Here is a 26,095-nt window from a genome sequence, read left to right as displayed (position 1 = left end):
CACGACAAACAATGGTCTTTCCAACACGGACAGGTTTTGCAGTCCTACTCTTTATTGCATCACAGCTATTGTTTGTTTTTGTTTGTTTTTTACCTGAACTGAACAATATGCTTTGTGTGTTTTTACAGAACACTTTGTTGCAGTTCTTTGTGCCTGTTTCTCAGCAGCACATGAAGAGCCGATTAATGTTGAGAATTAGCACTGATATTCCATATCCTTCTTTCTTAATATGACATTTCCACCCCCCAGGACTCTGCTGGGGTCGTTACATAAGGAGACCCAAGAACAGACATATATGTCCTACATACGTCTGCAGATGTCCAGGTACTCCTCCCTGTCTCACTGTAAGTCGCTTTAGACAAAACTGTCTGCTAAATGAGTAAAATGCAAAGGTAATGTAGCTTGATGGCGCCAGTCCTGGGACAAGAAACCTGTTTGTGCTCTCATACGTAAACTGTCATCTCCTATATATGGATCTTTTTTTGCTGGGGGGGAAAAAAAACGATATTTCCACAACAGCTTTAACAAAACTTTACATAAAACTGCTGTAGAATGTCCCTGTCACATGTGTGTGTGTGTGTGTGTGTGTGTGTGTGTGTGTGGGTGTGTGTGTGTGTGTGTGTGTGTGTGTGAGGACTCAGATGTCAATGTCTTTAATTAATAGCATGTAGTGTCAGCTCACTAGCAGACTAGTAATTGATAATTAATGCGTGCTGCCATGTAAGGAGGACAAAAGAAGATGGAGGGAAACAAGAAATTAAATGTTGGCAGTGTTTCTTGATTTTAGGGTACTGCCAAACAGAAGCAGACATTTAAGTCCGTTTAGTTTAAGTATCAAATACTTTAATGTGCAAATAGGCAAATGAATAATACGAATCTTTGATCCATCCTTTACCTATCCCAGCTGCCTATCCTGGCAGTCCAAATTAAACATTATTATCATTATTATTATTTAATAGTAGCAGTACTTTAGTACTGAATTCCTTTTTTTCAGTCTCTATCCTGCATTAGAATTTCTTGCATCGAAAAGGCTCATGGACCTCTTTGCAAACATGCAATCTCGTGCAGAAAATCCAAATGAAACCTTGGCTGATTGTATTTATTTTGTGTTTATTTAATAACAGTCTGACAGCAAGTCATTGGAGATGTGGCACTCATGGACAGCACACCTTTAGAATACTAAAATGAACCACAGCAAATGTATGAATATGAATAACACGTAAATGCAGCTGTGATTTATTAGAGCCTCTGTTTCAATGACAAACCCTTTGCAGTAAATTCTCGGTTTGGTTATCATGTGGCCCCCGAATCATATACTAAACAAAAGTCATGGGAAATAATTATGGGAAGAATTCATTTGCCTGAAGCAAATATGCAAATTTAGCTCATTATTGTTTTGTTTACATCTGCTTCACATTCAGTGTTCAGCCAAAATCCCCAAATTGTTCATGACAAACTGGGATTTCATTTGAATTCTCCAGACATGTGATGGTTGATAGAGAACATGTTTCCTGTGCTAGCTTTAGCATCAGCTTGCGTTATTGGCATGGTCATAAAATGGAGACTTTTAAGCAAGCAGAGCCACATTATTATTATTATTATTATTATTATTATTATTATTATTATTATTATTATTATTACTATTGTTGTTGTTGTTGTTGTTGTTGCGGTTGCTGTTGCTGTTGTTTTCGCAGACTGGTATTATTGATGCTCCTTGGGAAAAAAATCCGAGGTAACTGGTACATTTACGATCCTAGCAAACAAAAAGTAGAAAGTTTAATTTAAATGAGTTTTTTGGGTTGGAATGACATTGATTTCCAGCTTGTGTTTTTATTTTTTAAATTGAAATAGATTTATATTTCCTGGTGTAGAATAACAATCAGTTGTCAAAATTAGACCGGCAGGTCCTGATGCAGGAACTAAAGGAGCTGTTTTTAAGCCATGTTACTGGATCGTAGAGCTCATTTCCGTGATTTAAGATCAGTTGTACCATCAGACCTCACACCAAACTAGAGAATGTCTCAAAACTACAGACATGCTTTGTGTTCTTTCCTTTCTCTCTTTTAACACTTCAGAATTGAACTGATTTGATTTGGGGCTCTTTAACAAACATCAGGATGTTGAATGTTAAACACTGATGAATGTAAACTGGGAATGTTGGTTATGATGGTTAAAGTTGTCTTTAGGATAGCGCCTCCAGTCAGTGTGTCTTTGGAAATTGAGAGCATCACAGAGAGAAAAATGGCCTTTGGGATCCAGGTTCTACTCATTATGAGGCGTTTCAGAACTCCTGTGTGCTCCACACATTCACTCCTTTACTCATTAGGTAGCAGTTAAGGGTGATCTATATCAGATATCCTACCAGACCATGATTAATGTCCTGGAACATTAATTAAATGCAGCCTTATTTTGACTCCCCTCCCCAGCGTGGCTGTTGTTCAGATAAATGGACAATTAGACACCCATCTTAATTAAACGCTGCTAGTGAGAAACCGTCACTCTCACTCCGAGTAGAAGGAGATAACAGAACCGGTCATGAAAGTCAAGCTTGATCTGCTAAATTAGCACCAAGTAAATTCTCAGTCGAAGCTGATCTGTCTCATCTGACGCTGATCTGAGGTACGTGTGCAACATTGCATCGGCATCCGAGGCAGTGTGTGTGTGGAATGGCAAAGTGAGGTGGTGGTCCACAGACCAGAGAGTGTGTCCCAACACTCATTTGAGCCCCCCTGGGAAGGGCTATGCCCGTGTACTGGAGAGGAGGGTGCACCTGGGGTCAAACCTTAGATTCAGGAGGTGGATTTGGCCCTCGTTCTGGAACACTGGAACAATTTGTCTCCCTTATCAGGATGCTGGAATGGAAGGGATCAGGTTGTAAGACTGGGGGGCCCAAAGGCCAAGGGGGGATTTCCCATCTTGGCCCAGAAGAATTACTGCCCGGATCTTGTTCACCGGCGAGGGAAGAATGGATCGGGAGATTGACCGATGGATTGACGCTGAGTCGATCTGTTCTGACGGCCAGCCAACATCACCTGTCTCGGCACGTTTTAGGTGACGACTGAGACGCCTCCCGACTCAGAAGATGATCAGATTTTATGAAAACAATGAAAAACTTTTGCACCTGAAAAAAAAAAAAATCAGTGTTGGGGAAGAAAACGTGATGAAGGAATCGAAGTTTAACTGGGCAATTAACTGAAAATGCGTTGGATGACGACAGCAAATGCTTTAATCTTTAAAACCATTAACTATGACTCTTTTGTGCAAATATGTGTGCACATGACCAGATTCACATCTATCACTGTACATGCTAATTAAATAAAGCAGGACCCAAGGAAGTAATAAATCTCCAGCTGCTCCTCCCTGACTCTACCCCTGGGATAAACATCTCCTTTGAGACCAATAAACACATATTACACACACAGGCAAAAAGGGAGTAAGATATAAAACAATTACACCAGTTTTTGACAGGATAATCGTTTCAGCTTTGTTCAGCTTTGAAACACAACCTGCAACACTGAGGTTTCTAAAATTCTGGACCAGTAACAATGACTATTGTCCAACTTTAGAGGCTAACTTGACTCCTGAAGTCCAGATTCTAGATATATCTGTAGAATAAATTTGTCCCCGGGGCTGGAGAGGGTGGCCAACACTACTATTAATCTACAACGGCTTAATGCAGAATTAATAACACTTCCCAATTACACGGTTTCGTAGCAGCCAAAAAGAGTCTGAACTCACGATGCTCTCATTATTCATTGCACTTAGAACGAATTTATAAGTTCTGCCATTTATCATCATACTCATTATGGAACATCAACACTTTTAGTAGATTAAATGAGTAAATAAAACCATCAATAATTTCACTGCCCAAAGCCAAAAATGTCCTAAAGCAGTCAAACACAACATCGCAGTGTTAAAAAGAAATTAAATTCACTTATAGTATTTAAACGTTGGGCGTGCTCACTGAAGATGATGAATGTGTGTGTGTATGTGTGGGTGTGGGTGTGTGTGATTTGCTGCGCGTCCGGCTTTGGAAGCTGGAGCAGAAATGAGCAGGTGATAAAGACATTTTGGTGATTTCAATGATAAAGCAGGTCCCGTTGTGACTTCACACACACCTACACCTACACACACACACTCACACACACTCACACATAGTCTCTCTCTCATGCTACGTATACATAAATAAACGTAAAGCGGGCAGTCTTCCACCAAGGTTCTTTTCATTGCCACCAGCTAATCAAGGACCTGTCCCTCATCTGCTTACTGCAGCACTTTTTCGCCCTCTTGAACAGGATAAATGAATTCTGGCGTGTCACATATGGTCCTCTGAATAATCTGCGGGGGGGTAGCATATGTCACTCAGAGGACGATGAATTATTAATACAGTACGTGTGGTCTGCTGAGTATATTGATGTTGCGCCCTGTAGCCCGGCTCTTATTTAATCATACTTTGATTTGCTAAGAATAGCTTCCTGTAATCTTTTATTTTATTCCTGTCTGACACACGTGTGATCAACTTTGATCCAGATTGTTGCTGCTAAAACCGAAATAACAACAGAGCCGCACCGCCGGGCGCAACCTCCTGTCTCTTTACACAGCAGGCAGCAAAGAGGCGATAGCAGGAATTTATTTAGCAAACAGAGCCAGTAAATAATCTGAGTGCTTCTACTGACGGGACCGTTTATCACGCTCTTTTAGAGAAGCTTTCAATCATTCAGGTCAACTCTGGACTGAAGCTGCACTGCAGAGACAGGTGTCTGAAACTGACCCTCGCTAGGCTACAGCACAGCTTGCCCGTTCGCTACGAATGCGTTATTACAAATGGGAACAGGGCTTCAATGACAGTGACACAGCGCTGCTGGAATGGATTCCAGCAGCGACGTCGTGCCAAACGCGACACCATTCAGCACAACCACAACATGACCACCACTGATACAGAAGGCCGGATGTAATAAAAGACATTAGTATAATAAATTGCTTATAACAACAAAGATTATTCTGTGTCCGGGGTTTCTGGCATCTGTACACGAAGCAGCGCCACGCTGACCTTTAGTGCCCACCATTCCAAAAGAACAAGACATGTTTCTCGGAAAAGAGGGATAAAGACAGAAAAATGCGACAAATGTTCAGCTGTTCCAAGTTCGGAAGAACACAAAGGTGCTCCGAGGCGATCGGGCAGATGTAATTGGGCTGTCATGCGAGATGGATCTGGGTCCATCTTCCTCACCTCTCCAGGAGACGCTGCGGAGGCATCCGGACGATGCAGCAGAAACCATCTGCGAGGAGCGGCAGCAGCTGATAAGCTCTCTTCTTGGTTCCCTACCAATGAGCAGGATGTGGGCGAGGGCTGGATTGTAGATCCACCTAATCGACTGACCTCTTTGTCCTCTAATCCCCCTTTTTCTTTGACGCATCTGCCGAACTTTTAAACAAGGCCCTGAGGCACCTGAACTCTTCTTCATCATGGTGGAGATAATAGAACCACAGAAAAGCGAAGGCCACCATTTCATATGTGGATGAGATCAGGAATGGGTCTGATTTACTGAAGCTAACATCATCCAGGCTCGGAATCTTCCAATGAGAACGCTCGGAGAGGGACCTACTGATGGACCCTGTATCCTGGAGCGCCATCCATGAGATACGCTGAGGGATACAACTCAGGGTTTAAAGAAAAGGAGACAGTTTAAGAGCGCTAAAGCTAAATAAAACACTGTTATTATTAAACAACGGGAACACATTTCACTCCAGTATGGTATCAACAGATGAAAGAGGAGTGAAGATGTTGCAGGAAAAACAGATTTCAGCCTTGAACGTATAAAATAAAAACATCATCCAGTATGTTAACGTGGGTAAACTGCTTCCTCCTCTCTTTTTTTGCGAACAGCTTGTGCTGGTGTGGTGTCCACCGATCATTTTATAACCTTGTTCATTCAACTTCATTGAACCAGAACTCATTTTTACGTGACATTGAAAATTGCATTGTGATATTTTCACTGTAAATCACCAAAACAACGTGAAATCTGCAAAATAAAGACCTTCCCAGTGGTGGAACAGCGCCGGTAGGATGAGAGTGCTGAAGAGCTCCTCTGGGCCACTCAGAAAATTTGCTCCTGAATATCAGTTAAACGTCCCCAAATTTGACAGCATTATTAAACCGACGGTTCCACTTCTGTCTGTGTTTTTACACTGTTTTCATGCTCATCGCTCAAGTCGATCTATCACCAGCAGACAGCGACCTTGTGACACTGTGGGTGGGCATTACCACGCAGAGAGCTGGCTGAATGGTACCAGCAGCTTTGGCTTAGTCCAAAGAAATTATGGGATATTTGAAAGTGACATGTTACTTCCTAACTGTGCATCACAAGCATATATGATGGTTTCTTGGGTGGAATAAGACGAAGAATCAGAGCAGCGCTGGCTCCACCGGGCCAGAAATTGGCCCAGCCTTTGTTGAACGCTTCAATTCTAAGTCTGCACGACTTTTATTTATCTGTATATATCAATAACAGTAATGAGCGCCGTGTGGGATCACTTGTCAGCAGCCATCCAACTGGATTTACAGTCAACAGCACCTGATGAGTGAAGTGTGCTCCACGTTCATGTCAGCAAACAATTTTATGGAAGAAAAATACTGGATAACATGCAGGGAGTGTTATGCACACATAATACCATCATATATCCTGTAGAACCCCATTTAAATTTGTGCTGATACAGCAGCTTTTCACACTTTTATGATGCATCTGTTTGGAGGATCTTGCGTCAGCGCTGATGCAAGCGTCATATCAAATGGAACAAATCTTTCCTCCTCTGCGTGAGCGGAGGGCAGGCAGCTTCCTCCTGCATCAACGCTTCTCTAATGCGCTCTCATGTGAAAATTGTATTGATTGTTGGAGTCTGGAACACGGATTACATCTTTCAGGCATTTTGGAGAGACGGTAACTCGGTTAAAGCTGTGAAAGACAGTTTTAAAAATCCTGGCCGGCGGTAATATGACATAACTAACTCACTTATTTTGACAATTATTATATTGTTCCCATGTCAGGAGGCTCGATTCTCTGCGTGTAATAAATGGATGCTGAAAGATGATGAGGTTTCACTTTAAAAGTGGTTGGAAAGTTACTGATGCTACTGGATACGGCTGTAAAATAGATACTCTCAGACTTTGTGAGCTCAATGCTAATCATAAGCTAAATGCATGATTTTTATCTCCTCCTCCGCTTGGAAAAGTGGAGAGGATTATGTGAAAAGACGGCTGCTTCTTATATGGCAATTTTTCCTGCGTGTGTTGTGACCCACTTCCAGGTTTTGATCCATTTGTTTGTCAAATAGTCTCCGTTTTCTGACATTTAGCTCAAAGAACCCTGGTAGTTGCATAAGGATGCGGATGGTGCGATAAGATGAGGGCCCATGTTGTTTGCGTTGCCTTCAGGGGAAGCTGAATGTGTGAAGAGGTGGATTGTGGGAAAATGGACTCCTTTGTTTAGGTTTAGGCCAGCGGATCCATTCAGGGGTTTCATTCTTCAATTATTTAGTCAAAACCAGCCGCTATTTATTTACTAATTATGACTGGGCACATGAATAAATGAAATAAAAACACTTTTTTCTGCAGGATTCTGAAGTCACACTTCTGCCTTGGAACACATGGGGCTCATGTGTGATAGCCTGCACATCAAATCCCAATGAAATCACTTTAAATGAAATAATCCTGTCGATTGCGCAATCCCGCCTCGCATCATCTCATTTAAATAAACTAAAAAATTGGAGTTGCGACCACATTCAACTCATTTGGCATGTGACCTAAACTAAACAGAGAAGTGCAGGCCGTCACCTGCAGCTCTGTTGTAGCCCCAGACGGAGCAGAGTCGGCGTGGGTCTCCGCCCTCGTCAACACAGCAGCAGGAGGACAGGAACGTCAAGTCCCACAGCACATGTCCAACAGAGCGTTTAACGCTGCTTAATCACACCAAAAAACTCATGTCTTCACCCACACATGCTAATTCTGCCAGGCTGGTGCTGATTTATGGGACGTGAAGTCGAATGTACAGCACAGGCAGAGTTTGAGTGTTTACTTAATGTCTTTCTATTATCACTGCGTGCACGAAGTGATGATGACCCGGGGTCAGTATCCAGTCACCCATCCTGTTAGGTCGCGTGCGCGGCCCCGACAGGCTGGTTGGTTCCAGGGAAAAGCGTGTTTATGAAAAGATTAAGTTCTGTTTGAGTCCAGATGAGTTGCATTTTTGATGTGTAAGCGCGCTGCGGGTCGGAAACCTCGGGCTGACGCTCACAAGGTGGAGCTGAGCTCGCCGAAGGAGCTCCTGGTTCCTGCTGATCAGCTGCCAGAAGAGTTTCTCCTCACTGAGCAGCGCCGCTGAGAGGTTATATTCCATTTAATCAAATAACCAGCCTGTAGAAAATGTGCATTCTTTGGCTCCTCATGAGGATTAAAATCAAGGAAACTGGCTACACCATTTAGCACAAAGTGTAAATTATTAGCCCGTTCTTTTTATTTATGTATTTATCCGCCTGCTTCTTCAGCTATTTTTAACTTGTGTTCCCTATAGAGCTGCCCCTAAAGAATTATCTATAGGGTTAAATGTTGGAAAATGTGCTCTCACACAGAGGCAGCAAACGCACAAGAGTCCAGGAAAGGAGCTTTTTGGACAAAAATGCCGAATTAGGAAATCAAAATTCACCCAGGAGAGAAGGTCACACATATTTCCCTGTATTTCAGACACTTGTTCTCCCAGCCGCGTTCACGTGGTTGTGTTTTGCACGAGCGCCTGACTCACAGCAGCTCTCTGGGCTGTGGGGGAGTCATCGGTGAGGCAAACCAGATGCCCTCTCTCTGGGTAGCTGGCGAAACGCTCTCCATCTTTTGCCCCTTCACGCACAAACTAGTCAGAATTCCTCAGTGTCATTTCCTGAGAGAGAAAATAGGGCCTCAGGTGACTCCTGTCAGTCACTGTTAGCTGTTAAAGGCACCAACCAGTCCATTTTCATAAACAGCTTTACACACACAGGTTTTATTAACTGCCGGCTGTGTGTCTTATATAGAAAATATATACATGTGTGGAAAAGAAATGTCTTAATAATCACACATGTAACTTTCAGTCTGTCTTATTTCCACTATTATAAGTGTGATCACAAACGAATCTGATGGAGGAAAAAGGTGTATGTTAATAATATCAGGGGAAACTTTGGCTTTTTCCAAAGCAAATGTGTCACTGCGTCATAATGTTGCTGCTCCTGGTGGTTCGAAGTTATGCATTTTAAAAAGCTCCGTCCGCTTGGTGTTGCCATGGTGGTCTCATTCGGTGTACGTGACATGCATTAATCAGCATGTGGAGCTCAGGTGTCGTGCGTGCGTGCGTGTGTGGTTTTTTTTTGGGGGGGGGGGGGGTGGTTAGGGCCTGTCATAACACAGAAATTCACCCAGAATGAAAATATGTACAGTCTTCTCACAGGGTTCGATCACAATATGCAACGCGTCTTCTCTGTAGGATCCTGACGTGCACTGAGTCAAACGTGCACTTCCTCTGCAGCAGAATCTCCTGAAATCTTTGACCTGATTTTTAGTGTGCATATAAACAGCCCGTACGTGCACACAGACGCCCTCCAATTACGCAACACCCTGTTGGGAGGGTGCAGAGCCCTTTAAGCATGGAGTAATGGGGTATTCCCTGTAGCTGCTGTCAACACAAATGCATATCGGCAGTAGGAATTATAACATTCGTGTGTCTTTCTCTTCAGAACATACATGAAAAGCCTGATTATAAGACAGATGGTGAACATAATGGCTTTCATAATGGGGGAAATGTTCCTTAAACTGGCTTGAAAGAACGGTCATGGGTTCCTGGCAACACTACCAGTTAATGCCCACAACTGGCAGTTTTTGTACAGTGAATTGGAGGACGGCGTTTGACGCTCTGTTGGAAATAGGATTGTCCCCAGTATCAGCAGTGTGCAGGCAAAACACACAGATTTAGGGCAGAATGCTCAGTTGTTTTAATGTGCCACAGCTACGCTGCTTAAGAGAGAAGAAAGAGCGACGCCCACGGTGCTGCATCGCGTCTTTAGCATTAGTTCGTACAGTAGTTCGACACATCTGGCAACATCGCTCCTGACGAATTTGCATCTCACCTCCGGTCATAGTCACAAGCCACTGACATTATTTGGTGGCACAGACCATCCTGACGGAAAACATGTTGAAAGAGCGCTCCAGGTCTCACGAGTTAATTGATGTATAACACAAACACCAAAATCCAACACTTACTGTACATGGATCATGGATGGATGAAAAGAGAAGGTGTCAAAAGGTGAAACCTGTACAGAGACTATACCGAATGTGTAATAAAGGCTCTGTGCACCCTGATCTGATCTCAGCTAATGAACTGGGTGTGCACTAGCATGAGTGAACATATATTACGATCAGAAAGGGCACAGTTCCTTTAATGTCAACGCTAATATGTGGATTGTATTCACAGACAGGAGGAAACCCTCATTACCATCTGTCACTGCAGCACTGCGTGTCAGCTCAACTTGATAATTAGCATTGTGCAGATTTGTGGCCATCCAGATGTTCATGTCGGACACATGTTCCAAAAACACGTGCTTGTGCTAGTTTTGCTGTTACCTTGGGCTCTAACAAATTACATGCAGCATGAGCGCGTCAGATGAGCTGCAGTAGGTGCACAGCAGGGGGTTGGCTCCACCTAGCGGTCACAATGAACATCAACGTGATGATGATGATGATGACGGTGATGATGAACTGGAAAGGCCAGAATTTTCCTGCAATTCATATGAAATTAGATGAATTTAAGAACGACAAAAGAACCAGATATAATTTAAAGTACCTTCATTCAAATATTTATTTAGTTTTGCGCAATACAAAATATCCAGTGGTAACCGTTACCAGTATCTTTTTTCTAAAAGATTATTTTCACAAAGATTAAATAAATTAAACACATTTGATGTAATTAAAAAAAACATGAGAAAATACAAAAAAGTATTTTCAGTCTGAAAATTATCCCCATTCCAGCTAATTATAATGATGTGTTTGCCTTCCAAAAATAATAATCTCAGATAATTTAATTTTATCTTAAAAATCAGCTCTATTCCTTTAATATGTCATTCAGGAATCATATGAGCCTAAAATCAACACGAAGCACTGTGTTTATTCCCAGATTTGACTGTTTGACAGCATGTGAATATTCGAGTGTGGTAAGCCTGAAATTAAATCCTGACTCAAGCCGTGTACCAGTTATCAAAACTATTGTACCTGTAGCTGCTAAACAGATAAAAACAAAGGAAAGCCATGTGTGACGTAAAAATGTGATGACCCAGCGGAAAAAAGGCACATAAATCCCGATGAGGAGGCATCATAAATCTCAGTGCAGTTTTAAAATGGCTCCTGAGTCTTGGAGTCTTTTCAAGGCTTCAGCTTCATGACCAAGATCATGGTAAGAATTCTGCAGCAGAGAATAAAGAATCAGTCAAAAACGTTATTTTACGGAATGCAGGTGGATGAGACCAGACAGAAACCACCTGCATGGACTTCATGGTGTCGCGTCCAAAGTAATGGATGGGCTGGCTTTCTCTCTTTGAGTTTGGGTAACCAAAACCTGCTATGTGGACTTCATCGCAATAGTTGAGGGCAACAATTACAGCGAGGATGCCGGTGGTAGGGTGCACAAGATTCTGAAAAAAAAAAAAAAACGTCATTAAAACTGGTTTCGGAATCATGGACTCAAGGTCTTGTATCAAAATGTGTGCTCAAGAGTAAGGTGTGCTGGTAAAAACTGTGTGTGTGTGTGTGTCTGTGTGTGTGTGTGCGTGTGTGTGTATAAATAAAGTGCATTCTGTTTTCATGTTGAGATGAGCCTGTAGTAACAAGAGAAGACCAGCAGAGGGTGTAGAGGGTCCCGTTAGTACGTTCGTCCGAGCTCGGGTGGACAGATGTTTCAGATGTTTGCCCCCCAGGAATCAATGCATGTTCTTTTTGACTAATTCGGAGGATGTTTAGCACAAAGACAAATATTTACTCTGATCTGAGATGGAAAAAATGAAAAGAGACTTGGTGTTTTGCACTGTAGTAAATCACTACAAATATGGAACTGTGACTCATTATGGAGTCTTGACTACGATTAGGGAGATCTCTCTGGTGAGAGATCAGGTTTTATCTGTTGGCTGACAATCATGTTGGAAGAAGAAACAAAGACCTACTAGACTGGATTAAATGGGGCAGTTATGCTCTTGTCTTCTGAGTTCCTTCTCATCTGCCTTGGCTCAAAATGACATAACCAGGTCCCACTGAACACTACAACTTCTGTGGATGAGTGATTTAAGATATTTTGTGTTCTTCTTTCATGCTCAAAGACCGCCACGTACTTTGCTCTTTGCCTGCATGATCATGTCAATCTTTATCCCATCTTTATCTTTGTTCCCAGAGGTAGGAAGATCCCCTTATCTAAGGCCCAGTATGGGGTATGGATCCCATCTTGACGCCCTCACACTGTTACTCAGAAGAAAAACAGAGATAAAGGGAAAGAAAGATGAAAGAAAATGAGCATGCACATATGTTGCCATGGCGAAGAACAGAAATACACCCTCCATGTGGCTTTACTCATACTCAGTTCATATTGCTGCAAGAACAAAACTGCAGAAACGTGCGAACGTCCTGCGGTGGTACGCGTTGTGTTCTTGATAAGAGGTGCTATTGAACGCCCGAGAATGCGCAGTGGCACGCTCTTCATTTCCAACTTGACGTAATAATTTCCACATAACTCGACTTTTGTTGCTTTAGTGGATTTACAGGTTGTAAGACTGCGAAAACCGGCGCATGGCCCTGTTATGAGGAGAGGAGCTAGTTTAGCAGTAGCTCGGGTTTTCAGGAGTGAGAGTGAAGCACAGCTTCAGTCCAGCACGATGCATAAAACATGAATCAATAAAGGACAGTTTAGAGCAACACGCGCGTCCTCTACCATCCACACTGCCCCCCCCCCCCCCTTCAATCCTTTTGGGGCTGCCTGTAGCAGCTGCGCTCTCCCACCCTTCCTTTTCCAGAGGAATCTGTTATTTTTACTACGCTACTTTGACCCCCAAAAAAACAGAAAGACGAAAACATGTCAAGTGAGGGAACAATGAAGGACTAAAACCAAATTTGGCTGGCGCCCACGTTTAGAACTCCCCAGTTGAACGAATGCACGTCCATCCTCACTCTTGGGCAGCGACGCAACAGGCCAATAAAAGCGCCATTCGACATGAGTAATAGCTTAAGTTGAATCGCAGGGTATTACAAAATCTAATCAAACTCAGCCAAAGTGGGAGATGAGATCCAATTTGTGAAACAAAAACAGATGGTCCCAACAGAACAACACACAAGTCCTGTTGTGCAAATTCACTCTTTTTTTTGCCTGCTGTGCTTGGATGAAAGTGTATTAAAATTCCCTAATGTTGTTGCCTTCTTTGGCTTCATGAAGCAGAGCCGAGCAAAATCTTAAGTGTTGTGAAATACAGAGCAGTGTGACGACGGGGGAACTCGTCCCTTTAATCAGGTTAACCTAATTAGTTGTCAGTCCAGACGCATCGCTCATTACGCTGTGGCTAATCAGCTGAGGCTCCAGCCAGTCTTATCAATATGCATGAGGGGACTAGTTAAAGGCCAAATGGAGAGAAAGGAGGGAAAAAAGGGTTCTGGTGGAAAGGAAATCCTACATGGCTGCGTTCAGGAGACTGTTCACGATTTTAAAGGAATTGAAATGTTAAATGTGATAAAAAACCTCCCATTTGTGTTTATTCTTATCCTTATCTCTTTGTATGTCTAGATATGGTGTGTGTTAATGTTAGTCTGTGTCTGTGTGCGATGTGTGTTATTTGTGCTAGCGTGCCACCTGAACGCCCCCCCCCATGCCAACCCAGGAGGCAGTCAAGTGACACAGACACAGAATGACCCCCGCAGGATAGGACAGACCAAAGGGTCAACCATCCTGAGGACACCCACAATCCCCCCAGGGCAGAATGGTTGAGGTGGAGACCCGCCGCAGCGATAGGTGACAGCACGCTTCCAACAACGGCGGAAGCCACGCCCCCCACAAGACCCCCTCACCCCGGGACCACACCCACCAGAGAAACCACTGGCCCCCAGAAGGAGAGCGAGGACCCCTCTGAGAGCAACATGCTGCCGGATAAATGAGGGGGTGGTAGAAACAGGAAGCCCATGCGCCACAATCACCCACCCACACACACACTTACTCACACACACACATGCACATGAAGAGAAGAAGAAAAGGCACAACTGCAACAAACCTACATTCTAGTTAAGTGTGGGATATTATGTGTATTTAAAAAAAAAACCTCAGTCAGTATAGAACTGGATTCGTTGTTGAGGTGTGTCACTGCTCACCGGTCGACCCTTAATTTGCTGCCGCATGTGTAGCAGCATCTCGGCGGTCTGGTGCAGAAAGTGGGGGTCCAGCACTCGGATTTTACTGACATCCCCCAGCCAGACCTGAGGAGGTGGTCTCCAAAAACCTCTTCTGACCTTGAATATGCAAAGAAAGTAAACCGTTCACAGGTTCAGCACAAGCAGTTCCATAACAGGTGTCACGAGGGGATCCCTTCATAGCTGGAGACGACAGATAGATTCTGACAGGGATCTAGAAAACAGTCTTTGAGAGAGAGAGAGAAAAAGAAAAACCAAAGAGAGATGGAAAACATAAAGAGGTAATCCATACCCTCTTCTCATTATAAAGGATCTCTTTGAGCCAGCGCAGGTCTTGCTGCTTGAAGGGCACCAGGACCATAAGGGTGTCGGGGTCGTTGTGCAGATCAGGATTGTGAGAAGCCGACTCGGGGTAGAAGAACCTCATGGTGGTCTTGTTCCCCACGTCGTCCTCATAGTCTCTCACAGGGCCTTCGTTCAACCTGATGCAGGGAGGCCAGCAATGGGAAACAGTTTGAAGTGTTTAACAAAACTTCGAGACACCTGTAGACATAAAGGCTTCTTGGCTCCGTTCTGCTCCACCCCCACATCCTCTCAAATCTGCCCTTCAAGTCAAGAAACTTAAGTTTAATTGGTGTGATTAGACATTTGGCATTGCTCTCGCAGCAGCGCACGTGCCGTGGTGCAGATCTGATAAAGGATGTGGGGCATGTGAGCATCCTGCAACCTACCAGCCGGCCTCAACATCAACGGACCACATCCTCCTGCTCTCTGTAGTTTAAAGTAAGTGCCACCTCCCTCACTGCACGGCAAACACCAAGCCAAATGCGATGACATTTAGGTTTTAAGTTGACCTAAAAGTGACTTAAAGACCGCGACTGAGGGCTGTGATCCGGCTCTCGCAGAGATTAACACCGATGGGTGTCAATTATAAAGGCCTGGTACCTTTTCCATCTAATTGAGAGCCAAATTAATGCGACTGTGCTACACAAAGGCTATAAACAGCTCTTTTTTTTCCAAGTATGAGAGGAATATAGATGCTACAGAGGAACCGAAGCTTTAGCGATGCTGTAGTGCGGCAGGTTGTTGGTATCAGCCCCTCTGTCTCCAAAGGTTTTCACACCTGTCGGCTGTGGTCACAGGTGACTTCTTCATGTTGGCTGTCTGAAATGGAAACAGCATGTTTCCATACTGAGGTCACCCGTGACTGAGAGAGCTGGCTTTAAACTGAAAATGCCCTCAGTGTTCAGGCCTTTCAGCTTGACCTGCACTTCATTGTGGAATTCTTGGCAGAACCGCTTTCAAACAACACATCTTAAATCAAATCTTGCCAAATAAGCGGGGCAGTCTAACAAGGCTGCACCTTGTTTGGGGAAATAATTAGTTTCCACTTTAAAAGTCCCGAAAGACCTTTACCAGCCTAGCGGTGCTCCAGAAAGGGCCCGCTGATGCCAGCTCTATGAGTTCTGAATGTCAATAACAAATGTTAGCGATTGGGTCACGGAATTTTAAGCTTTTGTAAGCCCGAGTGTACCGTGGCCGGATGAGAGAGCTTAACTGTGCAAAGAGTTTTATTTAAAGGGAACCTTTGTGGGGCCTGACTGAATTCTTTCTCATCTCCTTTAAGGAACGTGACTTAATCTAAATGTTTGCTGAAAGAACAGCGCCGTGCAAGGGTCAAATAATCCAACAGTTGGATCATGTTTAATATTAACCTGGAACATTTTTATAGTTTTATATTTATATTCATATTCTATTTCTAATTTATTCTATTTTATTTCTTATTTTATTATATTTTTATTATCTTTAATAGGTTTAATGGGGTGTAATGGTGGTGGGAAATTTTGTACAGTGCTGTACGTTTCTTTGGAGATGCTAATTTCCCTGATGGACACCCCCTAAAGGGATCAATAAAGTACTCTTGAATCTTGAATCTTGAACATACAGCCAAGTGAATTCACACCACATTCCTTTCAAAAAACAAGTTAAGGAGACGTCTGAACCTAATTTCCACATAATCCAAAAGGTTAAGGGCATTTGTACAAAAAATACTATTGTTGGGTTTAGCAGACACAAGCAGCAATGAATAAATGAATGAAAGAATGAATGAATGAGAGGTGTCAGTGCTTACCGAATGACTACATCATATTTGTTGATTCTGTTCCCCAAGGAGCTGTTTTTGATGGCAAAGCCGTTGCCTATGACGACACAGGTTCTGCATTCAAGGCTGTTGACAAAAGCAACAAAGACACAGCCGCCGCGCGCTACATGTGTCAGTAACCAGGTCACGGGGATGTTTCCACCAATAAAATGACATGAAGGGTGAAAATAGAGAAGGTGTAACGGTTGCTCACTTTTCAATCTTGGCTGGAATCTCATAATTTGGAATTACAGCGAGAACTTTTAGCAGCATCAGCTCTGCGTGGGAGAAAACAAAACAAGACTGTGAGTAAAATAAGACTTGGCCAAACGAGCAATTGAAATCCACACAACACAAAGGTGCAGAGTAAGAGCAAGAATACAGATATATGTCCAGAGTTTGGACCGCGTCAATAGAAGTTAAGACAGACGTGTTTTCTCTTTGTTGATGGGATTTTGTCCATTGTGGTTTTGTCCTCCATGTCCCTGGTTCACCTGTGTTCACCTCTGCTCCTCCAGACTCACCTGTGTCTCGGTGCCCACCTCCTCTCTCTATAAAGGCCGTGCTCTTGCTCTCTTTGTCGGACTGTTAAGATGTTTCTAACTGGGGCCCGTTTCAGAAAGCAAGTTTCACAAACTCTGAGTCAAAAGCCTGAACTTGAGGTTGTCCAACTCTGAGTTTTCGGGTTTCAGACCAGGCGTTAAACGTTAGTTCAACCAACTGTGAGTCAAATTGAAGGTGAAGCTCGCGCATGAGGATCCAAAAACACAGATAAGATGAGTCACCATGGCAACAGGTTAAAAATAAAACACGCCTTTGCCAACAAGTGGCAAAAAAAAAAGAAAAAATGATCGCAGTAGTCTAGAAAATAACGGGAAAATAAACAGGAAGTACAGGAAAACATGAGAGATAATTCATCTCAAGACAACTGCTTAGCTGCTTAGGGATGGGGGGGGGGGGGGGGGGGGGGGTTCTCAGTAATTAAATTATTTCATTGTCCTAAAATGAATCCCCCCTGACAGGTGTTGAGCATTTGCACCCCTGAATATGATCCTGGGCTCAGCATCATTACTCATTAGTGGTTAGGATTGGGGTCGTCCTTTAGCTTTTCCTTAAGGATGGCAGAGAAGTTTCCCACAGAGTTGAATTTTTGTTTGGGGGGGGTTGGGAGGTTGAGGGTTAGGGTGGAAAATACAAGATTAATTGAGGATAGATGGAGTAAGTAATTAAGAATGAGAGAGTAAGAGACAAGTTAGAGGTGGGAGTCGAGTTTTTTGGGTTGAGTGGGGTCGGTTGGGGCTTAGGAACAGGTGTCTGGGGTGGGGTTATAGAAAGTCCAAATGAGTGATTTTAGAGGTTAAAAGGAATAAAGGAAAATGGTGATGGTTAGGCATTAGGTGGGGGGGGGGGGTAGGGTTAGGGCCACTTGCTGTTTTTTGTTGCTACCCTACAGACTCCACATTAATCGTGTCATTAATCACATGATTAAGATGTTAAAGTGACGCACAACTGAATTTGCTTCCAGTATTGTGTGATCCACATTAGTAGTGTTTTCCAAACGGCACCTGATTTGATTTAGTACTGAATATAATTAATTCCGTTTATCATTATTACCAGAGGGGGGCGCTGTGACAGAAAATAATACTTTTCGTGCCTCGTCTGACAAACAAAAAATTTCACTAACAAACAAAAAACAGTCAGAGTTTCTGAAAGAAATAAATGAAATAGAAAGAAAGAAAGAAAAAATGTATTTCTGGTTTCTAAATAAATACTGATTGGGATCTCCCACAGTCAAACACAGATGTTCAGTTTCTGAAAGAAACTGAGACTATTTTTTCCTTAATAAATGTAAGAAAACTAAATCTAATAGAAAAAACACTAATTGTTCTATTTAGCACTATAATAAAATAATAATTACCGGTATACTGATTATAATTATAAAGTTTTCATTGTCCAGTCTGCAGGTTCAGCTGGAGAGCAGCAGAAAGAGGGTTGGTTGAATAAAACCTGCCAGCGACCCGGTTAGTTTCACATAGTAGGTTCCCAGGGTAACTGACTTGAACTGGATTTGTGAAACTGTTTTCTGAAACCAGCCCCAGTTCTGTTTCTGTGTTCTGTTGTTGCACTTTAAAAATACAGTTAATAAAACAATCATAACGACTACATACTGATATCTGATACATATGTGGAATAAAGTAACTCAGTTTAGGTATGGACAGAATGATGTAAAAAATGACCTACCGCTGCCTTTCATTCCATACGGTAGTGCACGTGTTGACAGACGCTCCTGCCAGAAGTAATCATTGAGTTTCAGAAAGAGCTGCGTCCGTCTGCTGACGCTGCATTAACAAAATAAAACGAGCAAGAATTACAGCTGAGCACAGCCGCACAAAGACATTCACAGCCAGTGGCAGGAGCATTTTAATGAAGTGTCACAACACGCATGCAGGAAACTGCTGTTGCACAATGAACAACAGCTGCCATGATGCCAAATGGTACAGTGCTCCTACTGCTGCATGGAAAAGTTTTATGGACTCTCCCACAGAGCTCTGGTATCTATTACGCAGGTAAACCAGGCTCAGCATAGCCAAACCAGCCAATTACATGATGTCATTCGGTAACGATTTCCCTCATTAAAACCCTCTGTTGGCATTTCTGTGCTGTGGGGAGAGAAAGGAAAACAATAACAGTCGGAGCGCCTGTGGAGCGAAACCACGGCGGCAGGTTGCAGGACGGGAACTGTTGCTTCTTTGTGTTAGCATGCGTTGGGTTCCGACTGTTTGTGGCCTCCAATCTTTGACGGTGAGTCTTTTAGACGTTTGTAATCCTCATTTTCCAGATAGCAGGAGTTTAGGATGATTCTCGGGGGGCTAATTGGAGAAATTGCAATGTTGGACTGGAAGCTTCCCTGCTGTGCGCAGAATGCAAAAATCCAACCACGAGACGTGATGGGAGAAGGGTACGTCGCATTTCTCTGAGGAGAAAGGTCAAGGAATGGAGGAAGAAATCAACCTTGGAGGAGGTTCGGAGATGGAGCCCCTGAACACACAGCTCAGCAAACTGATAATGGAGGAGTTTATTTATGATGTGCACCAGTGATAAATCTACAAGGTGGAACCTGCTTGGCCGGCAATCTCGAAGCAAATACTCCTCTTTCATCTAGAAAAACACACTCTTTCCTGTCCAACACTTCCGCCTCCATGAAAATCAGCCATCTTTATCAACGCACAGCGATATCACAACTGTCATTTTTGCTCTTGAATATGCCTTTCATTTCACACTTGAAACAATCTTTCACATAATCAGGCAACTTAAGTTCAAATAAAAGTGCTGGCTGAGCCTTCTGCCTAATAAACCACTTCCTTCCAAAAACAGACACATCATTACTCACTTAAAGTTAAGTCTCTCCCACTTCTTCTGGGTGAACCAGCCACCACACGGAGACTGGCTACTGTTCAGGGACAGGCTGGTGAGGCTGGTGCCTCGATAGCTGAAAGACAATCATCATGACTGGCACAAAAAGGGCTGCTGAATCCATTAAACGAAATGCAGCGTGCCAGTTGGTTGGCAGAGACTGCTTGAAAAAAGCTAAATGGGCAGATGTGAACTGACCAAACCAGCCCTATAAGAGCTGAATTTAGAAAAAGAAATTGGACTGCATGCATGTGTGTGTGTGTTTACCTCTGCAGGATAGCATAGGAACAGTAGTACATGATGAAGAAGATGAAGATGAGAAGAAAGAGAAGCCTTAGGAGGCACGGTGCTGAAAACACAATCAATTGATTATCAGTCAATCAATCGGTTAATCTTTGTTTATATAGCGTCTCTCACAATCAAAATTGTCTCTAGGAGCTTTACAGAAGGGACGGGAGGAGAGGAGAGGAGAGGAGAGGAGAGGAGAGGAGAGGAGAGGAGAGGAGAGGAGAGGAGAGGAGAGGAGAGAGGGGAGAGGAGAGGAGGGGAGGGGAGGGGAGGGAGGGGAGAGGAGAGGAGAGGAGAGAAGAGGAGAGGAGAGGAGAGGAGAGGAGAGGAGAGGAGAGGAGAGGAGGGGAGGGGAGGGGAGGGGAGAGGAGAGGAGAGGAGAGGAGAGGAGAGGAGAGGAGAGGAGAGGAGAGGAGAGGAGAGGAGAGGAGAGGAGAGGAGAGGAGAGGGGAGGGGAGGGGAGGGGAGGGGAGGGGAGGGGAGGGGAGGGGAGAGGAGAGGAGAGGAGACGAGAGGAGAGGAGAGGGGGGGAGGGAGGGGAGAGGGGAGAGGAGAGGAGAGGAGAGGAGAGGAGAGGAGAGGAGAGGAGAGGAGAGGAGAGGAGAGGAGAGGAGGAGGACCGGTAGAGGAGAAAATAGGTCCAATATTTATGATCAATAGAGATGAGACAGAAGACAGAAATAGAGGAAGAAGAACAAACTGGGGATACAAAAATAGGTCTAAGGAACAACATCTTGTTCCTCTCTCACTGTCAATTTGAAATTCAGATCTGACTCTTAAATGCAGAGTCTCTTCCTCTGTTTCTCTTTACAGTACATCTACAGCTAAAAAACCTCCATCAAACAATAACGTTACCATTAAACAGCAGTGAGCTAAATTTAATCTTTTACTTACCTTTACCTGCCTTCTGGAACATTTTCACATGCTGCTCTGTGCTCTCATGTCAGCACAGCGCATAAGATCATCCTGTTGATGAGCACAGAAAGGAGCGAGAACCATTATTAACACATTTTAATGGGTGAACTAATGCAAGTTCACAGAAATGTACCTCTGAATTTCTATTTTGTTGTGAAGGATGGCCGTAGAGGGGATTTAATCTCCACTGCATTTGATTTCCTCATTAAATAAGTCAGGTATTTTGCCTGCTTCAGCTCATCCTAAGCATATTTATCCATAGTTGCTGCAAATGGACCAATGATCTTACCTTTTCCCTCTTTCATTTTTGAAGATTAGATCCTGTGTTGTGGACACAAGTCCGCCCCTGAAACCTGTGGAGGACACACACTGGACATGTAAACGCAGCTGCACACAGCGAGATAATTCACATCGTTGCTGCTTGGTTGAATTTTGCATCCGCTTGTTGTATCCGCATGGATTTGCACTGAGGTTACCATATCAAAAAATAACCCTGTATGGTTGCCTTCTATCTTTTAATTGATATTTATTTTACCCCAAAAAGGTCCCCATTACGCAATTAATTATTTTTTTATGATCTTTATATTCAAGGCCAAATCCAATCTGCAACATTTTCACTCTTATCTTATGTATTTAATAACACTCACGAAGCAAAAGTAAATACGGATGTGTAAATGATGAGGTGTCCTTGCCGGACTTTATTGGCCTGTTTGTCGATTGATTTATAAATTGCATATTTATTTTTGACCACATATAAAAATTTAAAAAATAATTAAAAAATATATGTAGATTAAATATGACAAAGTAACTATACAATATTCAAAAAAGAAGTAAAGACTTTTTATACTCCCTCCCATTATTACTGCATCATATAAAAATTGATTCTAAAATAGACACTACCAAATATATATACTATATATTGAATGTATGATATAAAATTATCAATATAGTTTTTATAATTCTTAAAATAAATGACTAATTGTTGTGTTAGATCTGCATGAATTCTCTTACATTAGCTTTACTTTTTAGATCTCGTGGAGATCTAGTGTTGGTGGAGATCATCCCTCCCCTCCCGCTGAATGAATTTCATCTGGGGGGGGGGGCATCTCTGTGGATTACTAATACTGACTGCAATGATAGGCAGGTGGTGACAGGAGTTTTTTTTTTATATATATATAGTCTACACATAGTCTACACCGCTGGAACTCACGTTTAACTCATCTGAGCTATCGGGAATTAGCAAACATCCCCAAGCAAACTTAGTCAATTCTGTGACACTTATCTCCTCCAAACAGCTGGACAGAGCAGAACTGTTTCCCAGTACCCAGTTGTTCACTTCCAGGGCTAACAATTAAGAGTTATCCTTGTAAAACAGAATGCAGTTTGACGGAAGTAAATGAACATGCCATCGCAACATTTAGACACCATCTTATTTACAAATGCATTCATGAACCATAATTAAAACACCAACAAAAGTCCTCGTGCCCCCAGCTCACACGAGCGCTACAACACGTCGCATCCATAACGTGAATTCACATAATTGGTAAAATACTGTAAAATGGTGGGCAAAATGAAAGGATAAATCCTGTGAGGAACTCCGACAATGGTTAGCAGGCAGGATTCGCTAAACCTTTTTTTAGATACAGCAGAGTTAAATGCACATAAAATATAGTTTTACAGGTCTTCCATTGATAAGCAGGAATTGTTTTTTTTTTTTTAAATGTCTTTTGATCACCATTGTTAAATACAGAACACTTTTTTATGTGAGATTTAGCAGGATTACAGTAATCAAGCCCTTATAATGAGGTCACCGCAGACATAAATAACAGCGAATTCCCCCTCCCACCCACCCAAGAGATGATTCTTCTCCATTAGAAAAAAATTTACATGTATTTTGTTCACGACAGAAAATTGACACTCAAACACATAATCCCAGAATTTAATCCACTCGGCAGCACAAAATCCGGTGCCCATTTGTGACCTTTTGACCGCATTTAAAACTAAAGTTACAGGAGGATGATTCCAAAGCTTTTGACTTTAGCAGCAACTGCCAGTTAAAACAGGAACACTGGGCAACTATAAAGGTTTTTAATGTTTATTTTAACGCCCTTATCTATGCAGTACCAGATCAATAATTTATAGTGAACTTTAAAACAGGCATCCACCCATGTGTCTTAAAATAGCTGACAAATAGAGCTCTGGAAGACAAATCTAAACACTATAAAGAAAAGTACTTAAAAGTTGACTAATGCTAATCAGATTATTCATTCTTCCAAATTTCTTAGCCAGCAGCATGTGATTCAGCCTTGGGCTGAAGTCATCAACAGGGTACTTCTACTATATCTGCAACTATTGAATTAAAACCATCTGACAGTGAGTGAGTGAGTGAGTTTGCTTATTATCACGGCGCTTGCTGTTTGTTGGAGGAGAGAATCAGCTTGATATCAGGATGTTTGCACACTACGACTGAAGTAAACTGGACTTTGTGGGTGGACTGTAAACTGTTTCGTCCGTGGGTATTTAGCCTTCAACAGGTATTGAGCATCTGTAAGCAGAATAATTAGGAAAGTGACTTGTTAGTAGCTGTACAGTGAAAGTTGGGTCTCATTCCCTCGGTGAAGAGCTGACTGTTTGTTTGGGCTCCTGGAAGACTTAATGAAGCTTCTTTTGAAGTCCTGACTAGGACCGAACAATGTGTCCAACTCAAAAGGAGACAAAAGAAAAATACAAAGGTTATGAAGGACAAGCAAGGCACGCCAGAGGAGAATATGGGAACAGATGCTTGCAAAAATTCCTTAGATTCCACTTGACAAATGTTAACTTAGTGTGAGCCTACCTCAGATTTACCATCTAAGGTGTTGCGGGGTCATCAAGCATTGGTATTTGATCAATCATTTTAATCAATTTAATCACATGATCTGGACTACAGAAGGAACATAGCAATCCAGGTTGTTATTGGTAAGATTTGTAGAAGCAGGTTTGCTGGGTCCCCTAAGTTCAATGAATGTTTATTTTAAAATGGTTTTCTATAACTGCCCATTTATGCCCCCCACCCCCCAACATACCCTCCCCACATGGCCGGAGTGTGCATGCCTCTTTAGCATTGGCAGCAGGGTAGGAACTAGGGTACTGATGACCGACCAGAGACACAAAACATAAGTTTTTTAGAAAGCAACCCCCGGTCCTCGATGGCTGCATTGTTGATCCTTCAAAAGACCCAGGAAAGCTTTATGTACTAGCAGCTGTATTTAGTGTTTACTCTTTAACAAATGCATACATGGTCTTTACATAGGCTGCCTGGTGGTATACTAGTATGTAATGAGCATGTGGTATACTATTGTTGGTGTACCAAATGCTCATTACACAACAAAAAATAGAAAAAAAAGCAGAAGAAGCTATTGAGTAAATGTGAGTCACATTCAGAGCAATGAAAACCGAGAGCTCTAAAATACGCTGGAAAGTTGCGTTTTTCAAAAGGGAAATCCTCCTCCACATTTTGCAATTGTGGGCTGAAAAAGTTCAAATTTGTGTAAGTTAATACTTTATACCCATATTTCTGGGGTTTTGGGACTGAAGTTTAAGATTCTTTGTAGCCATTTTTTCATTCTATTTTGAATTCCTGCCGTCTACTGCTAATAGTACCGAGACTTATTATTATTGCGGTTATTATTACTAGTTCCCACAATAATAATATTGGCCTGGACTTTGAATAATGGCCAAAAATGTGTCGCACAGACTTACAGATCAAGAGAGTGTGAATTCAAATGAGAGTCGCTTTCCTCCTCGTCTTGGTTTCCAGCCAAGAAAACAGGAAAAACGTTTGGTTTTTGTTTATTTCCTGAATCCGATTCAGTGATGTCTGTTACAGTTCGTGCGTGTTCTTACCGGATGAGCTGTAACGTGAACGGCCCGCTGGTCCCGCCGCCAACTTTGCGATGCTTTCACCAGCAACGTCGGGAAACGACGAGTGTGCGTGTGGCTGGAGCGCGTGCGCAAACGCAGGTCGATGTCATGCGGGCATGAAAGACGCCCAGAGCTGCCTGGCCGCGGTCTGACGGGTCCAAGGGACCGAGTAGCGGATCTTTGGTGCAGCGCGCTCCCGTCCTCTGGGACGCATGCGCAGCAAGAGAAACCGCGGGTGCGAACCAAGACGTGCACAGCGCTTCAAATAAATGTTTCTGAATTTACACTGGTAGTGCGAGATTAAAATGAATGAATCTGTCAGTGGCCAGTGGAGCCCCAGAAAAACGGTGATCACGTGACATTGGAGCGCTTGGCGCACGCGTTGCGCAATGATGCGTTTTGTATTAAAAATATCACTTTAAAAATAATAATCTGTTCGCTATCAAGATGCACCCAGGAGGCCTGCGGGTTGGTTTCATCAATAAAAGGCAACATTTCTGTTGCTGTTAGAAAAGGAGAAGCCGTCGTAATTCACGAAAACGCTGTTAACTCAAGAAGGGGGTTTAACGGCGGTTCTTGGGCCGTGAAGGCGTCATTTCCATATCTCAGAACTGCTGATAATCCGGCTGTAAAACAGATGTTCGACTAAAAGTGTAGGTTAATGCACTTTTCCACGCAGCTAATGAGTGTGATTTTTCTGGTGGAGAGCTATTTAGTGAGGATCCGGGGAGATCTCCCAAAGTGAAGCACATCTGTTGGGTCCTGTTGTTGTTGGCGGTAATGCTGTAAATCGCTTTCAGAGCTGATAGCAGCAACTCCCAGGCTAATTTAATTTGACCTCACTTTCATATTCTATGGAAACATATAACAATTAGCACAACGCCAAATCTATTATGTGCTTTAACCCTTTTTTTGTCGCAAATCTAGAGAAAAATGTCATAACCTGTCCATTGATTTTGGAAATCAGTGTATAAACAGTCACTTTTCCA

General features: G+C 42.9%; 1 protein-coding gene across 3 annotated transcripts; it reads right to left on the bottom strand.

The window, feature by feature from the left end:
- Window positions 1–10,849: 10,849 nt before the first annotated feature.
- On the bottom strand, window positions 10,850–25,320 carry st3gal4 (ST3 beta-galactoside alpha-2,3-sialyltransferase 4). 3 transcript variants are annotated; one of them, XM_029843839.1, is made up of 13 exons: window positions 25,089–25,313; window positions 24,945–24,990; window positions 21,493–21,556; window positions 21,183–21,254; window positions 20,268–20,349; window positions 19,978–20,076; window positions 18,828–18,925; window positions 16,801–16,864; window positions 16,578–16,673; window positions 14,739–14,928; window positions 14,408–14,545; window positions 11,551–11,703; window positions 10,850–11,474 (listed from the first exon to the last, which is right to left on the bottom strand). In XM_029843839.1, exons 4-13 carry the CDS (start codon window positions 21,202–21,204, stop codon window positions 11,394–11,396), a joined length of 1,023 nt encoding a protein of 340 aa, XP_029699699.1. In that variant the 5' UTR covers window positions 21,205–21,254; window positions 21,493–21,556; window positions 24,945–24,990; window positions 25,089–25,313; the 3' UTR covers window positions 10,850–11,393. The 3 variants fall into 3 exon arrangements, 2 of the variants coding, with proteins under 2 accessions (XP_029699699.1, XP_029699698.1); XM_029843838.1 differs by lacking the exon at window positions 24,945–24,990; XR_003890023.1 differs by lacking the exons at window positions 10,850–11,474; window positions 24,945–24,990 and adding an exon at window positions 12,394–12,517 and having other exon boundaries at window positions 11,565–11,703; window positions 25,089–25,320.
- Window positions 25,321–26,095: the final 775 nt, after the last annotated feature.

Source organism: Takifugu rubripes, chromosome 11 (assembly GCF_901000725.2).
Source record: "Takifugu rubripes chromosome 11, fTakRub1.2, whole genome shotgun sequence".
Classification (NCBI taxonomy): Eukaryota; Metazoa; Chordata; class Actinopteri; order Tetraodontiformes; family Tetraodontidae; genus Takifugu; species Takifugu rubripes.
Note: the sequence above shows the minus strand (reverse complement) of the source record. Positions and strands in the feature narration are given on the sequence as shown.